Genomic DNA, 19,532 nt, shown 5'->3' with positions numbered 1-19,532 from the left:
CCTTCACTGTCACCAAAATCCCACAAAATGTAAAAGAGAATTGAAAAACATTTGTATTAGCATGGAAAATAAGAGAGAGTGCCATTACTGAATCTAGATAGAGTTGTTAATAGAGGTGCTCTGTAGTTGCCTGAGGGTTAGCATAAGATCCAAACCAGGTCAATCAGACTCTACTTCTTTTTTTTTTTTTAATTTTTTTTTCAACGTTTTTTATTTATTTTTGGGACAGAGAGAGACAGAGCATGAACGGGGGAGGGGCAGAGAGAGAGGGAGACACAGAATCAGAAACAGGCTCCAGGCTCCGAGCCATCAGCCCAGAGCCCGACGCGGGCTCGAACTCACGGACAGCGAGATCGTGACCTGGCTGAAGTCGGACGCTTAACCGACTGCGCCACCCAGGCGCCCCCAGACTCTACTTCTTGTAACACTGCAACCATTAGGAGGGGCTTAATGGTTGATTATGTTCCTTCTGATGGACTATTGTAGGAGAGGAAACAAACAGGGATTTTGGGTTGAGAAACAAAGAGGCACAGGAAAGCTGGAGGTGAAAGATGGGGAAGAGGGCCTACCAGGAGCCAACTTCATCTCAGAGAACTGTCTGAAAGGAGTCTGCTTGGGGGTAAGGGAGCGATGTTTAAGCCTTCAGGAAATGGAAACCTTGTTAGGTGACCACCTAATATTTAAGTGGGAAATCAGTATTAGTAACCACACAACTCTCATCCCACCTTTGGCAACCAATGGGCAATGATCTAGTTACCTTCCTATGTTTACAGTTTTTCAACTGGCCATCCTGTGGAGATACTACTCAAAAATTCCCCAGACACTTGGAGGCACAAAAGATGGGATTGTGGGGAAGGGCTCCCATAAGTTATTTTGGGGTCAAAATAAGCAGACTAAAATATCTTGAGCTGATAAGGCAGGAGAGGGAGGGGAAAACACTTGTTACAGTCACATGCCAAGGCAATGCACAGTAGCAACCTCAGACTCCTGAGGCAGTAACACAGAGTCCAATACATTTTTTTCTAGTGATCAGGGTATTAAATATCACTGGTCTTTTCCTGCCAGACTTAATGCCTTCAAAATTCAATCATGCTTATGCTTAATACCTAATTTGTCATAGCTTTAAATAAAGGTCTGATTCATTAAATCATATTCTCAAAATGTATCATATAATAACAAGGTTTACGTACATCAAACTTCTGGGTTTTTAAAATAAAAAGATAAATTTGTTCAGCATCCAAATGTCTGGGTAGTTGAGTAAGCTCATTTGTTTTGAATCCTGAGAAGCTGCAACCCTAGAAAGAGGGAAGTATCACAGAACACTAATTACTTCACCCTTTTCAGTATAGTAGTCTCACAGGACTACAGAAGACAGATAAATATTTAACTATAATTCATTAACATAATTATTTCACTTTCTCCTATTAAAATAAGTGAAAAATATTTATCCTACCTTAAAAAAACTTCATATTTTCTGATTCCATGAAATTAAGAGCCCTGGCATATTCATATGCCAAATACAAAAGCAAAACAAAATCATATTTCAGAACCAACTTTGATCAAGAATTTTAGCTAAACTACCGATAAAGAAAGGCAGGAGAAAGCTTCTATACCTGTACCCACCTCTTCCCTCAGGGCTCCATCTATATTTATAGCTACATCTATGTTATCATAAACATTTTTCATTTCCACATAATACTTTTTAAAAAATGTTTATTTATTTTGAGAGAGAGAGAGAGAGAGAGAGACAGAGAGACAGAGAGACAGGGAGTGGGGGAAGGGCAGAGAAAGACAGGGAGACAGAATCTCAAGCAGACTCCACAGCTGTCAGTTCAAAGCCTGATGAGGGGCTTGAACCCACAAACTGTGAGATTCTGACCTGAGCTGAAACCAAGAGTCAGATGCTTAACTGACTGAGCCACCCAGGGGCCCCTCTACATAATACTTTTGATACATAATCTCATAGAACAGAAATTTTAAATACCTCTACGGTCTTCTTCGTCTCCATTTCATCTGAAAGCTGGAAAACATTTAAAACAAAATCTTTAAAAATCTTTTAAATTTTTATATTTTGTAAATTTGTTCAGATAACTTGTGTGGGTGTGTGTGTGCATGCGTGTGTGTATATCTGCTACCGAAGCCTAGAATGCTGTTGCTGTGTTAGATGATAGGAATACAAAGATGGTCCTTGCCCTCAAGCTAGTCATAGTTCAATAAGGGAATCAGATATGTATACAAACAAAATACAGAGGGATAAAGGGCTATAACAGAAATATAAAACTACTTATTGCCGTTTTGGTTCACTGGGAAATAGACTCTAAGGTGAAATTTAGTGTGCAGAATATCTACTGGGAGTGCCTTTGGGATCAATATCTATGGAAGGCAAAGAGAGAGGCATAATTGGGAAGTTAGAGAAGTCAGCTGTAATATATGCCTAACAACCTCAAAGCACTCTAAAAAGGGCTTTAGAGCTGAAAGGGCCCATCACAGTTATCCTGCACTGGGTTGAAATAGCTAGGCCTTTCCACCTCCAACTTGATCAGTCACTGGATTTAGGCGGTTCCTGGAAGAGTATGTCTTTAGAAGAGGAAGTTCTCTGTAGGTGAAACAAACCCCGAAAGGGGCTGACAGCTAAAGGGTGTCCCCTAAAGCACTCTTAGCAGCTAGGGCAACAGATCCTTGACAGGCAGTTTAGGTGGTGTATCTCTATGTCCCCCATTCTACTTTACACAGAGAATAAGTAGCCTGTATACATTAGTTTTTGATCATTTCCACATCCCTACTTCCTCCAGGAATAACTAAACTTACAGGCAAATCACACACATAAACACACACATTATACAATACGTATGTTGTAAAGGAAATGACAAAGGAAACAAATTTGAAAGAACGAGAGATTACTAACTGAAGGAAGATGACATTATTGACATTTAAAAAAGTATGCAAAGGAGTGAAAAAAGATTATTTAGGGAAAATAATCAATTATAATAAAAACAGACAGCTGTGTGCTTGAGAGCTATAGATATAATTAGTCAATGAGGATGGGGTCAGATTTAGAAAGATGTTAATGTTAATCTCAAAGTCCTGGCTTTATTCTGTGGGAAGCAAAGATATACTAGAAGTTTTCAAAGAGCACAGTAACAGTAATACAGAACTAGTGTTTGATTATACAACCTAGAAAAGATATCACAAAAATATAAATAACACATGTTAAAATCCAGATAAAAAAATCCAATAAAACACATTTAGCAATAAAAATAATTTAAACTTTTGTTAGTATAATTCATCTAAAGGTCATTGCAATAGATCCTCAGAAGTTATCTGATAAAATTCAAAAGTCAGAATTTTTGAAATTCCTTTAAAAATTAAAAAAAAAAAGAAATCACCAGTGTTTTCATGTTTCCACAACCTAGAATGGATTACTGTTGACATTTTAGTATTTGCCTAAGACTTTTCTTTTTAATGTTTATTTTTGAGAGAGAGAGAGAGAGAGAGAGAGAGAGAGAGAGAGAGAGAGACAGAGACAGAGCGTGAGCAGGGGAGAGGCAGAGAGAGAGGGAGACAGAGAATCTGAAGCAGGCTCCAGGCTCTGAGCTGTCAGCACAGAGCCCGATGTAGGGCTCAAACTCATGAACTGTGAGATCATGACCTGAGCTAAAGTCAGATGCTTAACCAAGTGAGTTACCCAGGCACCCCTGCTTAACACTAATTTTTAAAATAAAATGTGAAATTTATATAATAAAGTATAAAGTTCAGATTCCCTTTTTACCATGATCTCTATAGTTCTATTCAGTGTTTCCCTTCCTTCAGATAGTCACTATTATTTTTGTTGGGTTTGCATTCCTTCCATTCCATTAACAGATTTTTACCTATGTGTGTACCTATACATGAAGAATATGAACACTTCTTGTGTGTTTTTAAAATATAAAGGAATCATATCAACTGTACATACTATTTGGTAATTTGCTTTTTTTTTTTTTTTTAATTTAAATTCAAATTCACTAACAGTATAGTCTTGGCTTCACAAGTAGACTCAGTGATTCACCTCTTACACATAACACCCAGGGCTCATCCCAAAAGGTTCCCTCTTTAATGCCCATTACCCATTTAAAACCATCCCTCTAACCACCTCCTCTCGAGGAACCCTCAGTTTTTCTCTATATTTAAGAATTTCTTATGGTTTACCTCCCTCTCTGTTTTAATCTTATTTTTCCTTACTTTCTTCTATGTTCATCTGTTAACTTTCTTAAATTCCACATATGAGTGAAATCATATGTTATCTGTTTTTCTCTGACTTATTTCACTTAGTATAATACTCTCTAGTTCCATCCACGTTGTTGCAAATGGCAAGATTTCATTCTTTTTCATCACCAAGTAGTATTTCATTGTATATATATATATACCACATCTCCTCTAAAACAAACTACTCATGAACAACAGATGTTGGCAAGGATGTGGTGAAAGGGGAACACTTTTGCACTGTTGGTGGGAATGCAAACTGGTGCAGCCACTCTGGAAAACAGTATGGAGGTTCCTCAAAAATTAAAAATAGAACTACCCTATGAACTAGCAACTGCACTATTAGGAATTTACCCAAAGGATACAAAAATACTTATATGAAGGGGCACATGCACCCCAATGTTTACAGCAGCATTATCAACAGTAGTCAAATTATGGAGAGACCCCATATGTCCATTGACTGATGAATGGGTAATTTGTTTTTTTTCACTCAATATTATGTTTTGACAACCTACCCAAGTTGATATTTATGAAATCTGTTAACTTCCACACAGCATTTCTGCCAACCTACCTAATCCCCCTGCAAAATATAAACAATAATTAAATAAACAGAAGTTCATAGTCAACTTTTGCCAAACATCCAAAACACAAATGATATCTAAATCTATATCTAAATCTGTATCTCTATCTATATCTGAATCTATATCTATATATCTATAAAACAAATGATATCCCAATATAACTACTATATTCTATAGTTTACAAACTAGAAAGAGAAATATAGCTAAGTAACTCATTTTCTGGGATTAGTGTAATTTTCATATGAAAACCAAAAGAAAATCATATCTTATCAAACACACATGCAAACATCCACACAAAACAATAGCGAATCCAATCCAGTAATGTAATAAAAAAGTATACCCTAAGAATATAAGAATATAAGAAGAGAATATTAGAATATAAGAATGGCTCAACTTCTGAAAAGCTACTAATGCAATCTGACACATTCATAGATTAAAAGTTGAAAGTAGCTTCTGCTATCATCACTGTGTATTATCTTCCTCTCTTTTCAAACCATGGAGATTCTTTTTCAAGTATTTGAGCGAGGAGATATCTATAGCTATAGCTGATCTCTATCAACATCACACACATATCTTTAATAAACTAGGAATAAAAATAAATTTTATTGTGTAAAAAAAGATTGCTATCTAAACATTTAAAATGATGCCTAATAGCAAAGTACTATCATTTTTTCTAAATTGAAGACAAGATGAGAAACCACTAATGCTATTGACTAGTATGCATATACCAAAAATAATTTCCTATATACCAACAATAACCCATTTAATAACTAATGGAAAAAAATCTCAGTGACATTAGTAATTAAAACTTAAGATACCTAAGAATAAATTTAACAGGGGATGTTTAGACCTTATATGAAGAAAATCACACAAATTTACTGATGACCTAAAACAAAATTCTTATGTTTTACTCCCTTACACAAAAATAAACATGAGATGAATTAAAGAATTATGCACACACACACACACAATTATCTGTAAGAATGATACAACAGAACACAGGTGAAGGTATGTATGATCTTTTGATGAAGGAAGACTTCTTAAATATTATGGCACTAAAGACAGAAAACTTCAATAGAAAATTATAGATCCATAAAAATATAAAATTCTATATGACCAAAAAAAAAAACCTTCTTTGGGCTAAAAACTACAAAGAAAGTGGTATAAATATGTATAACACATGTTACTGAAAGGGTTAACATTTTTAAAGCACAAACAGCTGTAAAAATGAAAAAAGAACAGCCCCCCAAATGGCCGAAGTTCATAAATAGGCAATTCACAGTAATAGAAACACAAAGGCTAAGAAAAACCTGAAGTATCAACTTCATTAGTAAAACATATGCAATTCATAACATTTATGCCAATCAACTGTGCAAACATTCAAAGATATAGTATTAAATGTGGACAAGGAAATGGGCAAGGGATCAATCACAAACTCTATTGTTACAAATATAAATTGGTACTACTTTTGTAGAGAACAATTTGGCAATACATATCAAAACACTTAGGTTTTCACATTTCTTTTCCCATGCGGTTCCACTTCTGGAAATTTATCTTAAGAAAATAATCCTGGATGAGCACAATCTTTAGCTCCAGATAAGTTCAGAGGAGCTTTGTAAATAATCCTGAATAATGAAAACTAACTTAAGTGTCTAACCAAAGAGCTATTACATTAGTTTACGCTTAATATGGTGAAGAAAAATATTTACTGACGAAAATTTCATAATACATTTAATGAATTAGAAATATATAATTTAAAAAAAAATTTATGTTTATTTATTTCTGAGACGGAGAGAGACAGAACATGAGTGGGGGAGGGGCAGAGAGAGAGGGAGACAACAGAATCAGAAGCAGGCTCCAAGCTCTGAGATGTCGGCACAGAGCCTGACGCGGGGCTCGAACTCACAAACCATGAGATCATGACCTGAGCCGAAGTCGGTTGCTCAACCAACTGAGCCATCCAGGCACCCCAAGAAATGTATAATTTAATCCAAATTTTCTGAATTATTTTAAAAATAAAATAAAGGTGAAAGTGACAACTAGATAGTGAGATACATGTGATTTGCTGATAAATGATAGAATTACAGCGCTTATCCTTTCTATTGCTTATCTATTTCTTCTGATTCTCTAAAATGACTACCTTAATCATAATCAGGAATAAACAAAGTAATTTTGAAATTTAAAAAACAAAATTTAATGAGGTGGGTAGGCTAGTGGTGGCACTTAAAGTCTTCATGACTGTAACATTATATAATTTTAGAATGTATTTTTGAAAAGGACTAGGTTTCTAAAAGTTCATTTGAAGTCTATTATAATTCTAATCAGACACTCAAAGAGATTTAACAAAAATTGACAAAGCAATTCTAAAGGTAATAAAAAATAATTGCTAATATTTTCTAAAGGAAGAGGACTGACATGGAATCTGCACTATTATAATAGTGAAGTAGGTTATTATAAATTATTAAATAGCTGGAGGTTGTATTGTATACATTAAGTCTTCAAGTAACATAGCAATGTGAAAAATGCCAACACTCTAATACTGAGTGTAAAGAAGAATATGAGTCCACCTTTTTAAAAACTCATAAACAGATACACAGGCAATAAAAGACTAAAGGGAAATGTTAAAAATGCTATCGGTGCTTATCTAGGAAATTATAGTAATTATATTTTCTGTGAAAATATAATTTTTCAAGGAAGACAAACACACATCCATACCATTATCTTCTTTCTCTTATGGTGCTTCCTTAGAAATGCCTTGTATCTTTCCAATTTTCTTTTAGAACCTTTAAAAGAATGATTAGATAAAATTTAAATACTTTAAAGAAATTACATATTAAACTATTTAATGAGATCAACTAGCTATTTTGATAGGCATAATGCTAGACACACATACCCTTAGTTGAATGTTCAAATACTGTATTAGGTTTCCTTTTTTTAGAAATGTCATGTTCTAACTAATTTGTCTTTGGCACTTCCTCCTAAATCTAAAGTTTTATCTCAGTTCTTTCCCACTGAATAAGCCCATGTTTTTCAAATAGCTTAGCTACTTACATTTGGTTATTTCATGGTCACCTTAAATTAAATAAAGTACAGTACTTTGGAGCAAGGCCCAGTGAAAGATTATGGGGGACTACTTTGAAGTCAGGTGACCTAGACCTGAGTTGAAGCTCAGACATTTACATATTGAGGACAATGAGTATATATTAAATATATATAAAATATAAAATATTTTTTGAAAATGTACACCTGTGCTCACTCTCTCTCTATACCTCCCTCTATTACAGACACACATACAAGCTATATATATAGCTTATATAATTTAAAAGCACTTTTAACACTAAAAATGATGAAAAATTCAGTAAGAAAATTTAAACTAAAACAGTAGTGAATTTAATAGTATATTAAACACATTGTCAGAATTTGACAAATCAAGATGTAAAAAAGGAGGTCAGATATCTAATATAACTAATTAAATATATTTAACACACAGAAAAGACTTTGTAAGTAAACCAATATTATCATTTTTAAGGATTGTATTATGAAAAGTTTGCCCACTAAATAAAGAATAATACAAGAATCACCATTAGTACCTAAAGCTACTCTCTAAGCATTAAGAAATACAACTAGATAAGAAAAATATTATATAAATACTGAAAAAAGGTAAAAACAATCATTACTAGCAGATATGCTCTTATTCAGTCTGTAGGTTTTCACTACTGAATGCTGAACACTTCCTATAGGCTAACCCAGCTCATGTAGCTCACCTTACTTTGGGTTTTAGGTGTTTCTGTTCTTATGTTTTGACCCTTGCTGCCTTGCTTGTCTCTGGTACCAACAGAGAGTTGATGCAACCCTGTTTTCTTGTTATTCTGCTACCTCCACTCTAGCTTAACAAAGTTCACAACTATTTTAGGCTTTGTTCTAACAACACTTCCATTAAATCCACATGTTCATGTTCAACTAAAAATCTTGACTGAACTATGTTGAAATGAAGAAGTTTTAAAATAAAATAAATTTTATGTTTTTAGATATTTTACACCTTAGGATTTCATTCTTTACGAGAATGCACACACAGAGACAGGCATGCAGACACACAAAAGTGACCATTACTTTACCATTATAAAGAAATAAAGTTTACTTGTCTCAGAAATTATGCTGTTCCAATCAAATATTTTAGAGGCATGGTTTTTCAAAAGAATTGAACATTCCCCTAATCTTGACTCCATGGTAATGATTGCATCATGTATTCGAGGGACAGTTCCCCACAGATGTGTATAAATTGACGTAAATGAACTATCTTCTTTCATTTTCTTTACAGTGTGTAACCATTTATCATTGTCTCCAAAATAGATTTCCCTTGGCCAATAATCCTGCAAAAAATGTGAGTGAATACAACCTAAATCATTTTTGATGAATTTAAATAATAGAATTCAAAATCAATGAGCTAAAATTGAGATTAATTCCATTGCATTATCTTTTTTTATATTACTGAAATATAATTAACATACAGTGTTATGTTAGTTTCAGGTGTTCAAAATATTGCACAACACAGCATAATTTTTTATTAAATGCAGTTTTGAAACTGTGAAACAATCATAAAGATTAGAAGTTTCAAATGTTTTACCAAAAAAATTTATTTCCTGAACCATTTGAAAATAAGTTGCTTACTTGACTGATGCCCCATCTTCCTCGAATACATTAGTGTGTATTTACTAAAAACAAAAACATTCTCCTACATAATCAAATATAATCATCAGTTCAGGAAATTGGCAGTCATACATTATTCCTACCTAATTCTCAGAGTCTATGCAAGTCTTATCAACTGAACCAATAATGCTGTTTATAGCAAAAGGATCTAGTTCAGTGTCATGTATTACATTTAGGATTCATAAGTCTTTAGTCTCCTTCAGTCTACAAATTCCCCAGTCTTTTTTTTTTTATCTCTTTGTACCATAAAACCTTAGATTACGAGTAGCTTATTTTGTGAGTGTTCCACAAGATGAGCAAAAATTTCTAATAAATTTTAACTTGATAAACAAGTGATGCCTTACAATACGAGTAGTGCATGACCCTGAAAGTCACATGGTCACAACTGAGCCAATGGTTCTTCTCTCTCTCTCTCTGTCTCACTGATTGTAGGTGATCGTATCCTGAGCTTTGATGCTCAGTCCCAAGCTGTGGTGTTTGGCAAAAATCATTGATTTTTCAGAATGTTGGAAGGTGCCCACAACTGGCACTCATGTATTTTTTGTCACTTCAAAGCACCTATGGACAGTCCTTTACTTTTCCATACAAGAGTAAGCTTAGGAATTCTTTGCTTCTTTCTAGGTCAGGCTGCCTGCACATATAGAATATAGACCCTTTCCTCTGCTGCCTTACTACCAGTTACATTAAATATAGTATATAATAAGAGTTTATTAATATTGTACTGCAGTCAACATTTGTGAGAGCATACACAATGGCCCCCATGCAGAAAAAGATTCCATTGAGCCAGTAGGTAGCAGTGATTCCATCAGTGATAGAGAAAGTTGTCCTACACAATAACCCTCCTCTCTCTCCCCGACACCAGCCAGGAAGGTTTTCAAAGTTAAGTGCAGGTTAATTCATTTATTTTTCTTTACATTTGTATTTTCTTTATTATTTTGTATTATATTACAGTATTGTAATCACTTTTATATAAATATTTTTGTGTTGTGGAATGAATCATCTGAGTTTCTATTATTTCTTATGGGGAAGTTTGCTTTGATATACAAGTGCTTTGGATTACAAGCATGTTTCTGGAATGAATTATGCTCACAAACTAAGGTTTTACTGTATTTAAAACCATGAGTTCACAGTGAAACCTGGAATTTCAATTCCAAACATTCTAGTTTTCTTTCTTTCCATAGTACAATTACCACCTCCAACAGTGAAAAATCTAGTTGCCATTATCTTTAGTATATGTACTTATTTGATCAGTCTTTTCAGGTAACCAATCTCTCCTCTCACTGGGAGCTTCTTTTCTATGTAGATGCCCTTTTCATCCTGCTTAGACTCTGACATCCAATGCCAGGCTGCCAATTCTTCAGGGATACCTTCCTTACCCCTACCTGAGCTCTGACTTCTCATACAAGCCACAGCCTACTTCCATACATCCCTGGAAAAACTCCTCATCCCCAACCACAGGTGGATATCATCTCACTCCCTTGGACCTTAGGCACCACATGTATACCCTCCTCAACATGGTTGAATTCAGATAGCTTTCCCAGGGCCATCACAGTACATCCTCCTCCCCAGTGCCAATATGGACACCTGCCTTGTTTGGGTCCCAAAGTGGCTTCAGGATTAAATTGCTCAGGAAAGGAAAGAGAGTAAGGGAAGAAGAGAAAGGGAAATGAAGGGAAAGGAAGGAGTTTCATAACAATATTTGCAAATCTAAATACAAGATTATCTTTTAATTATAATCAACTAATAGCAAAACAAAAAAAGTTGGCCTACATTAAGAAAGGTGTATGAGTAAAAGAATGTTTTTTGCAATGGTAGAAAATCTGCAGAGAATAAACTCTTGAATGAAATTTGGGTGAGATATTCTGGGAATTTAGCTAAATGGGAATAAATATGAAGTCTGCAGATCAGGAATTATTTAAAATTTTAAATAGCTTTGGTCTAATCCACTTGCCTTTTTCTTCCTTTAAAGACTTTCTGAACCCATCACACATGTCTTATTTATAAATTATGCTCTCTAATAATAGCAGGTACCTGAATAATATCTAGCTTCTAACTCTAGAAAACTTCCCTACAGGTATCTATGTCCCTCTACCATTTTAGAAAAAAGAATACACTTAGATACCTAAGGGCCATCTCTCAACTCCTACATATTGTATCTTAAACAAGACACAACCACCTGGAGAAGTTTCCTGCATTAAAATTTGGGTCTTATGTATCAAAAAGTACAAAGACTTTGGAAGAATAAGATATAATCACAGGATGCAATTCTTGGAAACAAACATTGTCAAGTCAGAATGACAGCCACATTTGAAAACACAGTCCCTAGGGGTCATGTGTTGCTATTGTTAGAGGAGATTTAGGAGAGAGGAGAGAGACTAAAATGGAAATGCATTTGCAAGATTTTACAATATACACAAACCTTAATGAAAAATGTATCCTTATGCCAGACTTGAGATATCACAATCCTTGTTCCCAAGATATTGAAGTATATTATGAGGTGAATAAAGTATTCTGTAATCCTATAAGCCTGATATAAGATTCTGTTTTCTGTACTTTCCCAAGGTAATCAGGGGATTGACTGGTGTCCCAAAGACATTAACATGAATAAGGTGATGCATAACTAAGCTCTGATTTTTCACTGGCTTCTTCGTGGCTGCATGATTAAATGGATACCAGATGGTGATCTTGTGGCAGATCATACTTGCCTTTCCCCCTCATTTCTCTATTTACTTTCATTTATTATTACTTTCTATTTTTCCTTCAACCACCTGCTCCTTGAATAGAGTATCATCTGAAAGTAAATTCTGTGGCCAGTCCTAGGGAAGGTAAACTGGAGTCAACTAGCAGCCAACAGGCAGAAGAGCAGCCAGGCAAAAATGATGTCGTTACTGGCAGAGAGAAAATCAACACTACTAGGGTTTAAGCATCCGGAGTCCACAGTGATTATATTAATTTAAAAACAAATGTATTCCAATTCCAAAGAGACAAAAGAATTGGACTGGAAATTTCTGTTCCCTAAAGAGTTAAATTCTCCATTATAGCACTATAGTCTTCAGTGATAACTTCAGGAAGACATTTATCTTATTTAAAAGGTCAGTGAAGCAAGAATCGGCTATGTGCTTGTTATGTTTAATTACTGCAATTAAACTTTGGCAGTGGCAGAGGCACAGAATATGACATACTGGTACACAACTAGAGATGGAGCCTAGTAGCTAGACAGAAGGGCTCTCTTGAAGTTTGAAAAGAGATTTTGTTTACTGAACATATGATTAGGCCTTCACCCATGTCCTAAGCCCTAAAAAAAAGTGCTGAGGTTTCCAAAAATGAGTAAAAAATATGAAGAACGACCAGGGTTAGAAGAATTGACTTTTAACTCTTCTTTCCTTAAGCTTTAAAAAAAGGAGGGTTTTAAAGAATGAATGGATGGATGGATAAATAAACAGATAAATAAATAGGTTGTTCCCTAAAGAAAGACAATGGGATTGAAATAATTATTCTATCATAAAGTACCTTTGATCTTCTGAGAAAAATCACAGTAGGGATCTGAGTACCCTCTAGGTATGGATTATAAGTGTAGCAGACTTGATAGTTAAAATTGATACGGACATAAAGTACTCCTAAATAAAAGTCACATGAAAGCAGAAAAACAGGACGCAGAGTAAGAAATAAACATCAGTGAAGATCAAATGTGATGTGTAAATAAGGAAAGAATTCAAACCAACTCTTGAGTACCTAAAGAACTGAAAAGGACTAAAAAAGTGTAACACTAAAGGGAAACAGTGCAGAAGGAGGGGGATGTGAATTCCATGATGGCAAGGAGTATTCTCTGTTTTTTGTTCATTGTTGTATTTCCAGGGTCCAGAACAGTACCTGGCATCTGGTAGGTAGTGGATAAAAATCATTAATGAATGAATGAACAGGATAAGTCAAAGAGTTGATAGTAATGCAACACTAGTGGAACAAGAGGCTGTTATAAAAACAGAATACAAAAATATTTTTATAAAAATAAAAATAGAAACAGAATGGTGATGGAGTAAAAGGGAAAGAAGCAGGAAGAGAATGTGGGAATTGATCAAATAGATAAATGAGAAATGACTGAAGGTAAAAAAAGTACACAGAGCTAGAACAAGAAATAGGAAGAGGGGAAAGACAGGAGTAGAAGGTACAAAATATTAAAATTACAAAAGAAAAAGAAAAATGGTAGGAATCAGCCAAAATGAGACATCTTTAGATGATGTGATGAAAGATAAGTGATAAGACATGAGAAACTAACAGCTAACATGTAGGTTCCAGGTACTGGTCTACTGCTAGCTAGTAGTGGAGCTGGGATCTGAACACAGGCAATCTGACACCAGAGCCTCTGTCCTTAACCACTACACCACTATGCAGATACACACCTTTGCTTTTACATTTTAAAGGGAAATTAATAGATAGGCTTTCCAGGAGGCCATAAGCAGTTTAGAATATATTTTATTTTCTGTTTTGTTTTATTCATTTGCTTGTTTATCATATGCTTCAATTCTAAAAAAAAAAAAAAAAAAAAAGCAGTTCCATGAAGGCAGGGATCTTTGCCTCTTTTTATTCACTAGTATATTCTAATTGTAATAGGCACTCAAAAATATTTCTTAAATGAATTTGAGGAAGTTATTACTTTCTTATGATTGCCTATAACACAAAAGTTTTGTCCAGCAAATAAGAAATTAAATATCCAGTCATTTTATTCCTGGATGCTTTCAAATATTCAACAGTATGGCAATATAGTCATGTCTTGAAAAAAAGTAACTACAGATTACAAGTATTTGGTTGGGAAATCAAGACAATAAGAACAACTTTACAGATAAATCTATAAGTGATAAAACTACAAATAGATATACGTTACTTTATCAAATGCCATATGATAAAAATTGAAAGCTATCAATATAAACGCTGGCCTTTGGATACAAGGACATTGCTTCTTACATGCCATTAATAAAACATTTGCTTTGATTTTTATTTTATTCTATTTTTGGTAAAGGGCTGGCATAAACCTGTCATCTTGATTTGATTAGTATTCTTTTTTTTTTTTACATTTATTTATTTTTGAGAGATAGAGAGAGACAGAGCACAAGTGGGGGAAGGCCAGAGATAGAAGGAGACACAAAATCCAAAGCAGGCTCCAGGCTCTGAACTGTCAGCACAGAGTCCGATGCGGGGCTTGAACTCACGAACTGTGAGATCATGACCTGAGCCGAAGTCGGACGCTTAACCGACTAAGCCACCCAGGCGCCTTTGATTAGCATTATTTTTAATTTAAGCAGAGTGATTATGCATTTTTCAATTCAAATAATTAGAAAATTTCATCTGAAATCATAGATCTTTAAGCATATATGATGGTATAGTCCAAATATCTCCAAAATTATTTGCTGATTTTGGTTTAACTATAATCCTTTCCCCTTGGCATTAAAAAGACCCCAAACATTGTGATTAGGCTATAGCACGTTTCCATCATTATTTAAATCAAAATACAGTAAAACCTTGGCTTGTGAGTAACTTGTTCTGTGAGTGTTCCACAAGATGAGCAAACATTTCTAATAAATTTTAACTCGATATATGAGTGATGTCTTGCAATATGAGTAGTACATGACCCCGAACGTCACATGATCACAACTGAGCCTATGGTTCTTCCATCTCTCTCTCTCTCTCTCTCTCTTTCTCTCTCTCTCTCTCTCTCTCTCTCACTGTGGAATTGTGGGTGATTGTCTCCCATGCTTGGATTGCTCAGTCTCAGGTTGTGGTGTCTGGCAGAAATCAGTGATTTTTCAGAATGTTGGAAGGTGCCCACAACTGGAACTAGTATATTTTTGTCACTTCAAAGCACCTTTGGACAGTCCTTTGCTTTTCCATACAAAAGTAAGCTTAGGAATGCTTTGCTTCTTTCTAGGTCAGGCTGCCTGCAGATATAGATCCTTTCCTCTGCCTTATTGCCTCTTACATTGAATTCAGTATATGAGAAGAATTCAATACTGTACTATACTCAACACCCGTGCAAGTGTATACAATGGCCCTTGTACAGAAAAAGGTTGAAAAGAAAAGTGGTAAGAAGGAGATGATTCCAGTATAAATTAAGGAAATCATGGAGAAGTATGAACAAGGTACGTGAGTAGCTGAAGTTGCACAATTTTAGAAGTCTACATCTGCATCTCGGCTGCAGAGGAAGAAGAGAAACAGGTGGAGGAATTCCTCACTTCAAATGAGATAAGGGAGATGTGTAAAATGTGGGAAACAGTGCAAAATTTTGTAGAAAAGCACCAGCCAAATAAGGCTGTAGCAGTGCAAGTGATGAATCTGTTTAATGACAATGCAATGTCACATTTCTGCAAAATCCTCAAAAGGAGACAAAATCAAGTGTCGTTGGATAGGTTCCTTGTTAAAGTTGCACAAAAAGAAAAAGATGCCATTGAGCCAATAGATAGCAGTGATTCCGTTAGTGATAGTGAAGGCTGTCCTACACAATAACCCTCCTCTCTTGTCTCCCTTACACTAGCCACAAAGGTTTTCTAAGGTAAGTGCAGGTTAATTTGCTTATTTTTCTTTATACTTTGTATTTTTTATTATCTTATATTATATTACAGTATTGTAATCATTTTTATATGAGTATTTCAGGTTGTGGAAAGAATCATCTGAGTTTCCATTTCTTATGGCAAAATTTGCTCTGATATACAAGTGCTTTGGATTATAAGCATGTTTTCAGAGTGAATTATGCTTGCAAACCAAGGTTTTACTGTAGTTGCAAAAAGTTTGTGCTAATAATAGTTTAAAATATTTGGCTCTGCTACAGTGACTGAAATAAACTCTTGGAAACTAGGAATATCTTCATATTCTATTTGCTCCTAAAGGGAATTCAGTGCTTTTCTAAAACATTTAAAAAAAAAACTTATTTAAACAAAGAATTGAAAATAGATGTTAAAAATATAGGTATTTTTGCAATTCTATTCTCAACAGTTTAGTTGCAAATTTAGTATAGCAAATTGTTTATAAATAGGTACAAATTATTCAGTCCAAATTAGTCAAAGTATGTACACACCTCATTTTTAAAAAGTCTCCTTTCTCTCTGTTTTCCACACTAACATCTTTATCCTAGTCCTTGACACTCTCCGATGCAAAACAAACCTGATCTTCAGACCCACGAGTAAACAGACCCAAGGGAAAACTCGTAGCAAGCCCAATAACTCCAGAAGTCAGTACTTAAATGTTAACAATGGAAACAGGAGCTTTCAACATGAAAACACAGTTTTGAATATTTCATCCTGATCCAACAATCAAAGAAACTGATACACCACCCCTGCAAATTACCTGTGAGTCTAAACTGTGGTACATGGATAAATGAGGGAAGTACGAATAATTATCAGATATTCTTTAAGGTGTAAATGTTCAAAACAAACATATTAGCAAAATTATATAGAAACGTTTGTATCATCCTTCTGATGGGATACAGATCTAAAATTTTCTCAAAGTCAAAAAGAGAATAGAATATTGACAAGGCTACAAGATAGAGCCTACTGAAAGGAGATAAATATTTATAAGTATTTCCCACATTGAAATGTAGTTTTTTTGAATTTCTATTCTCAGTCTTTTCTTAAGCCTTCCATATCTTCACAACTGATGTTTTAAAAGATGTAATGGCACATAAAATAGATGTACTACTTACCCAATTTTGAAACTTTAAGAATTCTTCAATGTTCATTGGAGGTTTATGCATTTTCTAATGAAGTAAAATCAACATTGCTAATTAATATAAATATTGCTAACTAACAAACTCAACATAAATTAACACTGTTTATGATGTTTACACATAATTTGCTTAAATAAATGATGCTCCTGGACTTAAGTTATAATTTCCAGAGCCATAAGGCATTGTAAAATATTCACTTTGTAAAGTCCCTGCACTTTGAAAAGGAACAGAGATCAATGTTTAAATTCTGAGCCTCCAAACCAAATTCTGTAAAAGGCTTCCTTCTTATATATTGCTTCTAGGGAAAAACTCCACATTAATCCTTTTGAATGTCCTAATTTCAAATTCCTACAAGAGTTCCAAGATATTTTGGGCTATGTTGGATGGTGTCTACAATAAATCCAAAGCCAAAAATATATTAACTTGCCTCTCTTGCTGATGAAGTATTTAATAAAAGGCCACACTAGTGACATGGTGAAAGTAACTTAAATGTTTGTATATTTCCATGTAATAAGTAATAGTCCGATTTTATTAGTAGTTTCCTCATAAGTTGAAAACATATTTTTTCATTAGACAAATTAATTTTAATCAGGACCACATCTTGTTCTTCTTTGCCTTAGAGACTGTACACATTCTTACTTCTGCTTGGAAGCCTCCCTGTTCCAAACCTTCTCTGTCCAATCCCTTCTTGATCTTATTTTAAATATCAAATTAAAAGTCACTTGTTCTAGGAAGTCCTCCTTGTTCCCCAAAAGATTCTCTTCAGTAACACATAGTAGATTTGTATCTATATGAGGATAGAAACTATGGTATAAGTCACTGCTGAATTGTCAAAATTTCATACGATGATTCACTCAGGATTAGTACACAATAAGTACTTGCAATGTGTATAAATTAATGAATAAATGAGTAAATAGATATCAGAAAAATGGGTATTTATTCAGAACAATAATATGACCATTTCTAGAGAATGAAAAACCCATTAGAAGAAGGCAAAAATAAGAGGAATTCAGAATATCCTAATACAATATCCTAATGGTCTGATGATGGCATGTCTGAAAAGATTGCAGCACATTTTAACTTACCATAACATATATTTCACATATATAAAATGATACAGATTACAAAATCACCACAGTTTTGTAAAAATAGCTACACTTTTGAGGTTGAAGAGAATATTTCATTCTCTAATACTGTTTGAAATATGGTGAATATAAACAAATATATAACAGATAATAAATAACAAAATAAAAGGTATATGTGACAATCGTTACAAAAAGAAGCATTCAGAAGCAAAGCTGCATTGAGCTGTCACAAAAATTTAATGGAAAACATGGGACTCTAGATTGAGAAGGGTAAGAAATAAGAGAGATGGTACGCACAGAATGCTTAGAGACAAAAATAAATGTTAGGGATACAATATCTTCAGAGAGAGTGAATGTAGTAGTCATCTAGAAGAAAGCTATCAGTATATTTTGAAATGTATGAAATATAAAGAAGCTAATTAGAACAACTTAAATGTTGCCTTTTTCTTATAATGGCTATCAAACCACTTCTAGTACAAAGCACTAAAAAAATCCCCATATTTCTGTTTTAAAAATTCTTTTTTTTTTTTAATTTATTTTGAGAGAGACATAGAGAGCAAGTAGGGGAGGGGCAGAGAGAGAGGGAGGCAGAATCCCAAGCAGGCTCCACACTGTTAGCACAGAGCCTCAGGTGGGGTTTGAACTCACAAACTGTGAGATCATGACCTGAGCTGAAGTAGAGTCAGACGCTTAACCGACTGAGTCGCCCAGGCGCCCCTTTTCTTTTCTTTCCTCTTTTCTTTTCTTTCTTCCTTCATTTCTTTATTTCTTTTTCTTGAGAAGAGTTGACACACATTATATTAGTTTCAGGTGTACAACATGGTGATTCAACAACTCTATGCTGTGCTCGCCTGAAGTACAGCTACCATTTGTCACCATACAACACTATTATAACATCATTGACTATATTCTCTATGCTGTACTTTTTATTCCTGCAGCTTATTCATTCTACAACTGGAAGCCTGTATCTCCCATTCTTCTTCACCCATTTTGCACATCCCTTTAACTCTAGCAACCATCAGTTTGTTCTCTGTATTTAAAGTTCTGTTTCTGCTTTTGTTTAATCATTTGTTTCGCTTTTTAGATTCCACATATAATTGAAATTATATGGTATTTGTATTTCTCTAATTTATTTCACTTTATTACACTTTAGGTCCATCTGCATTGTTGTAAATGGCAATATCTCATCCTTTTTATGTCTGCATAATA

General features: G+C 34.3%; 1 protein-coding gene across 11 annotated transcripts in view; it reads right to left on the bottom strand.

The window, feature by feature from the left end:
• FAM227B (family with sequence similarity 227 member B) overlaps window positions 1–19,532 on the bottom strand; it is a 196,019-nt gene that overhangs the window by 171,824 nt on the left and 4,663 nt on the right. For all 11 annotated transcript variants that reach the window (XR_008299184.1, XR_008299183.1, XR_003423078.2 and 8 more), the window contains exons 3-7: window positions 17,215–17,268; window positions 8,959–9,190; window positions 7,536–7,603; window positions 1,985–2,020; window positions 1,191–1,295 (exon numbers count right to left, since the gene is read on the bottom strand). Coding sequence is in view for 6 of the 11 variants with exons in the window: in XM_053224043.1 (XP_053080018.1) it covers window positions 1,191–1,295; window positions 1,985–2,020; window positions 7,536–7,603; window positions 8,959–9,190; window positions 17,215–17,268 (495 nt within the window). In the remaining 5 variants the exon portion in view is untranslated. The remainder of the gene's footprint in view (window positions 1–1,190; window positions 1,296–1,984; window positions 2,021–7,535; window positions 7,604–8,958; window positions 9,191–17,214; window positions 17,269–19,532) is intronic.

Source organism: Acinonyx jubatus, chromosome B3 (assembly GCF_027475565.1).
Source record: "Acinonyx jubatus isolate Ajub_Pintada_27869175 chromosome B3, VMU_Ajub_asm_v1.0, whole genome shotgun sequence".
Classification (NCBI taxonomy): Eukaryota; Metazoa; Chordata; class Mammalia; order Carnivora; family Felidae; genus Acinonyx; species Acinonyx jubatus.
This window is presented reverse-complemented; position numbering and strand designations above follow the sequence as displayed.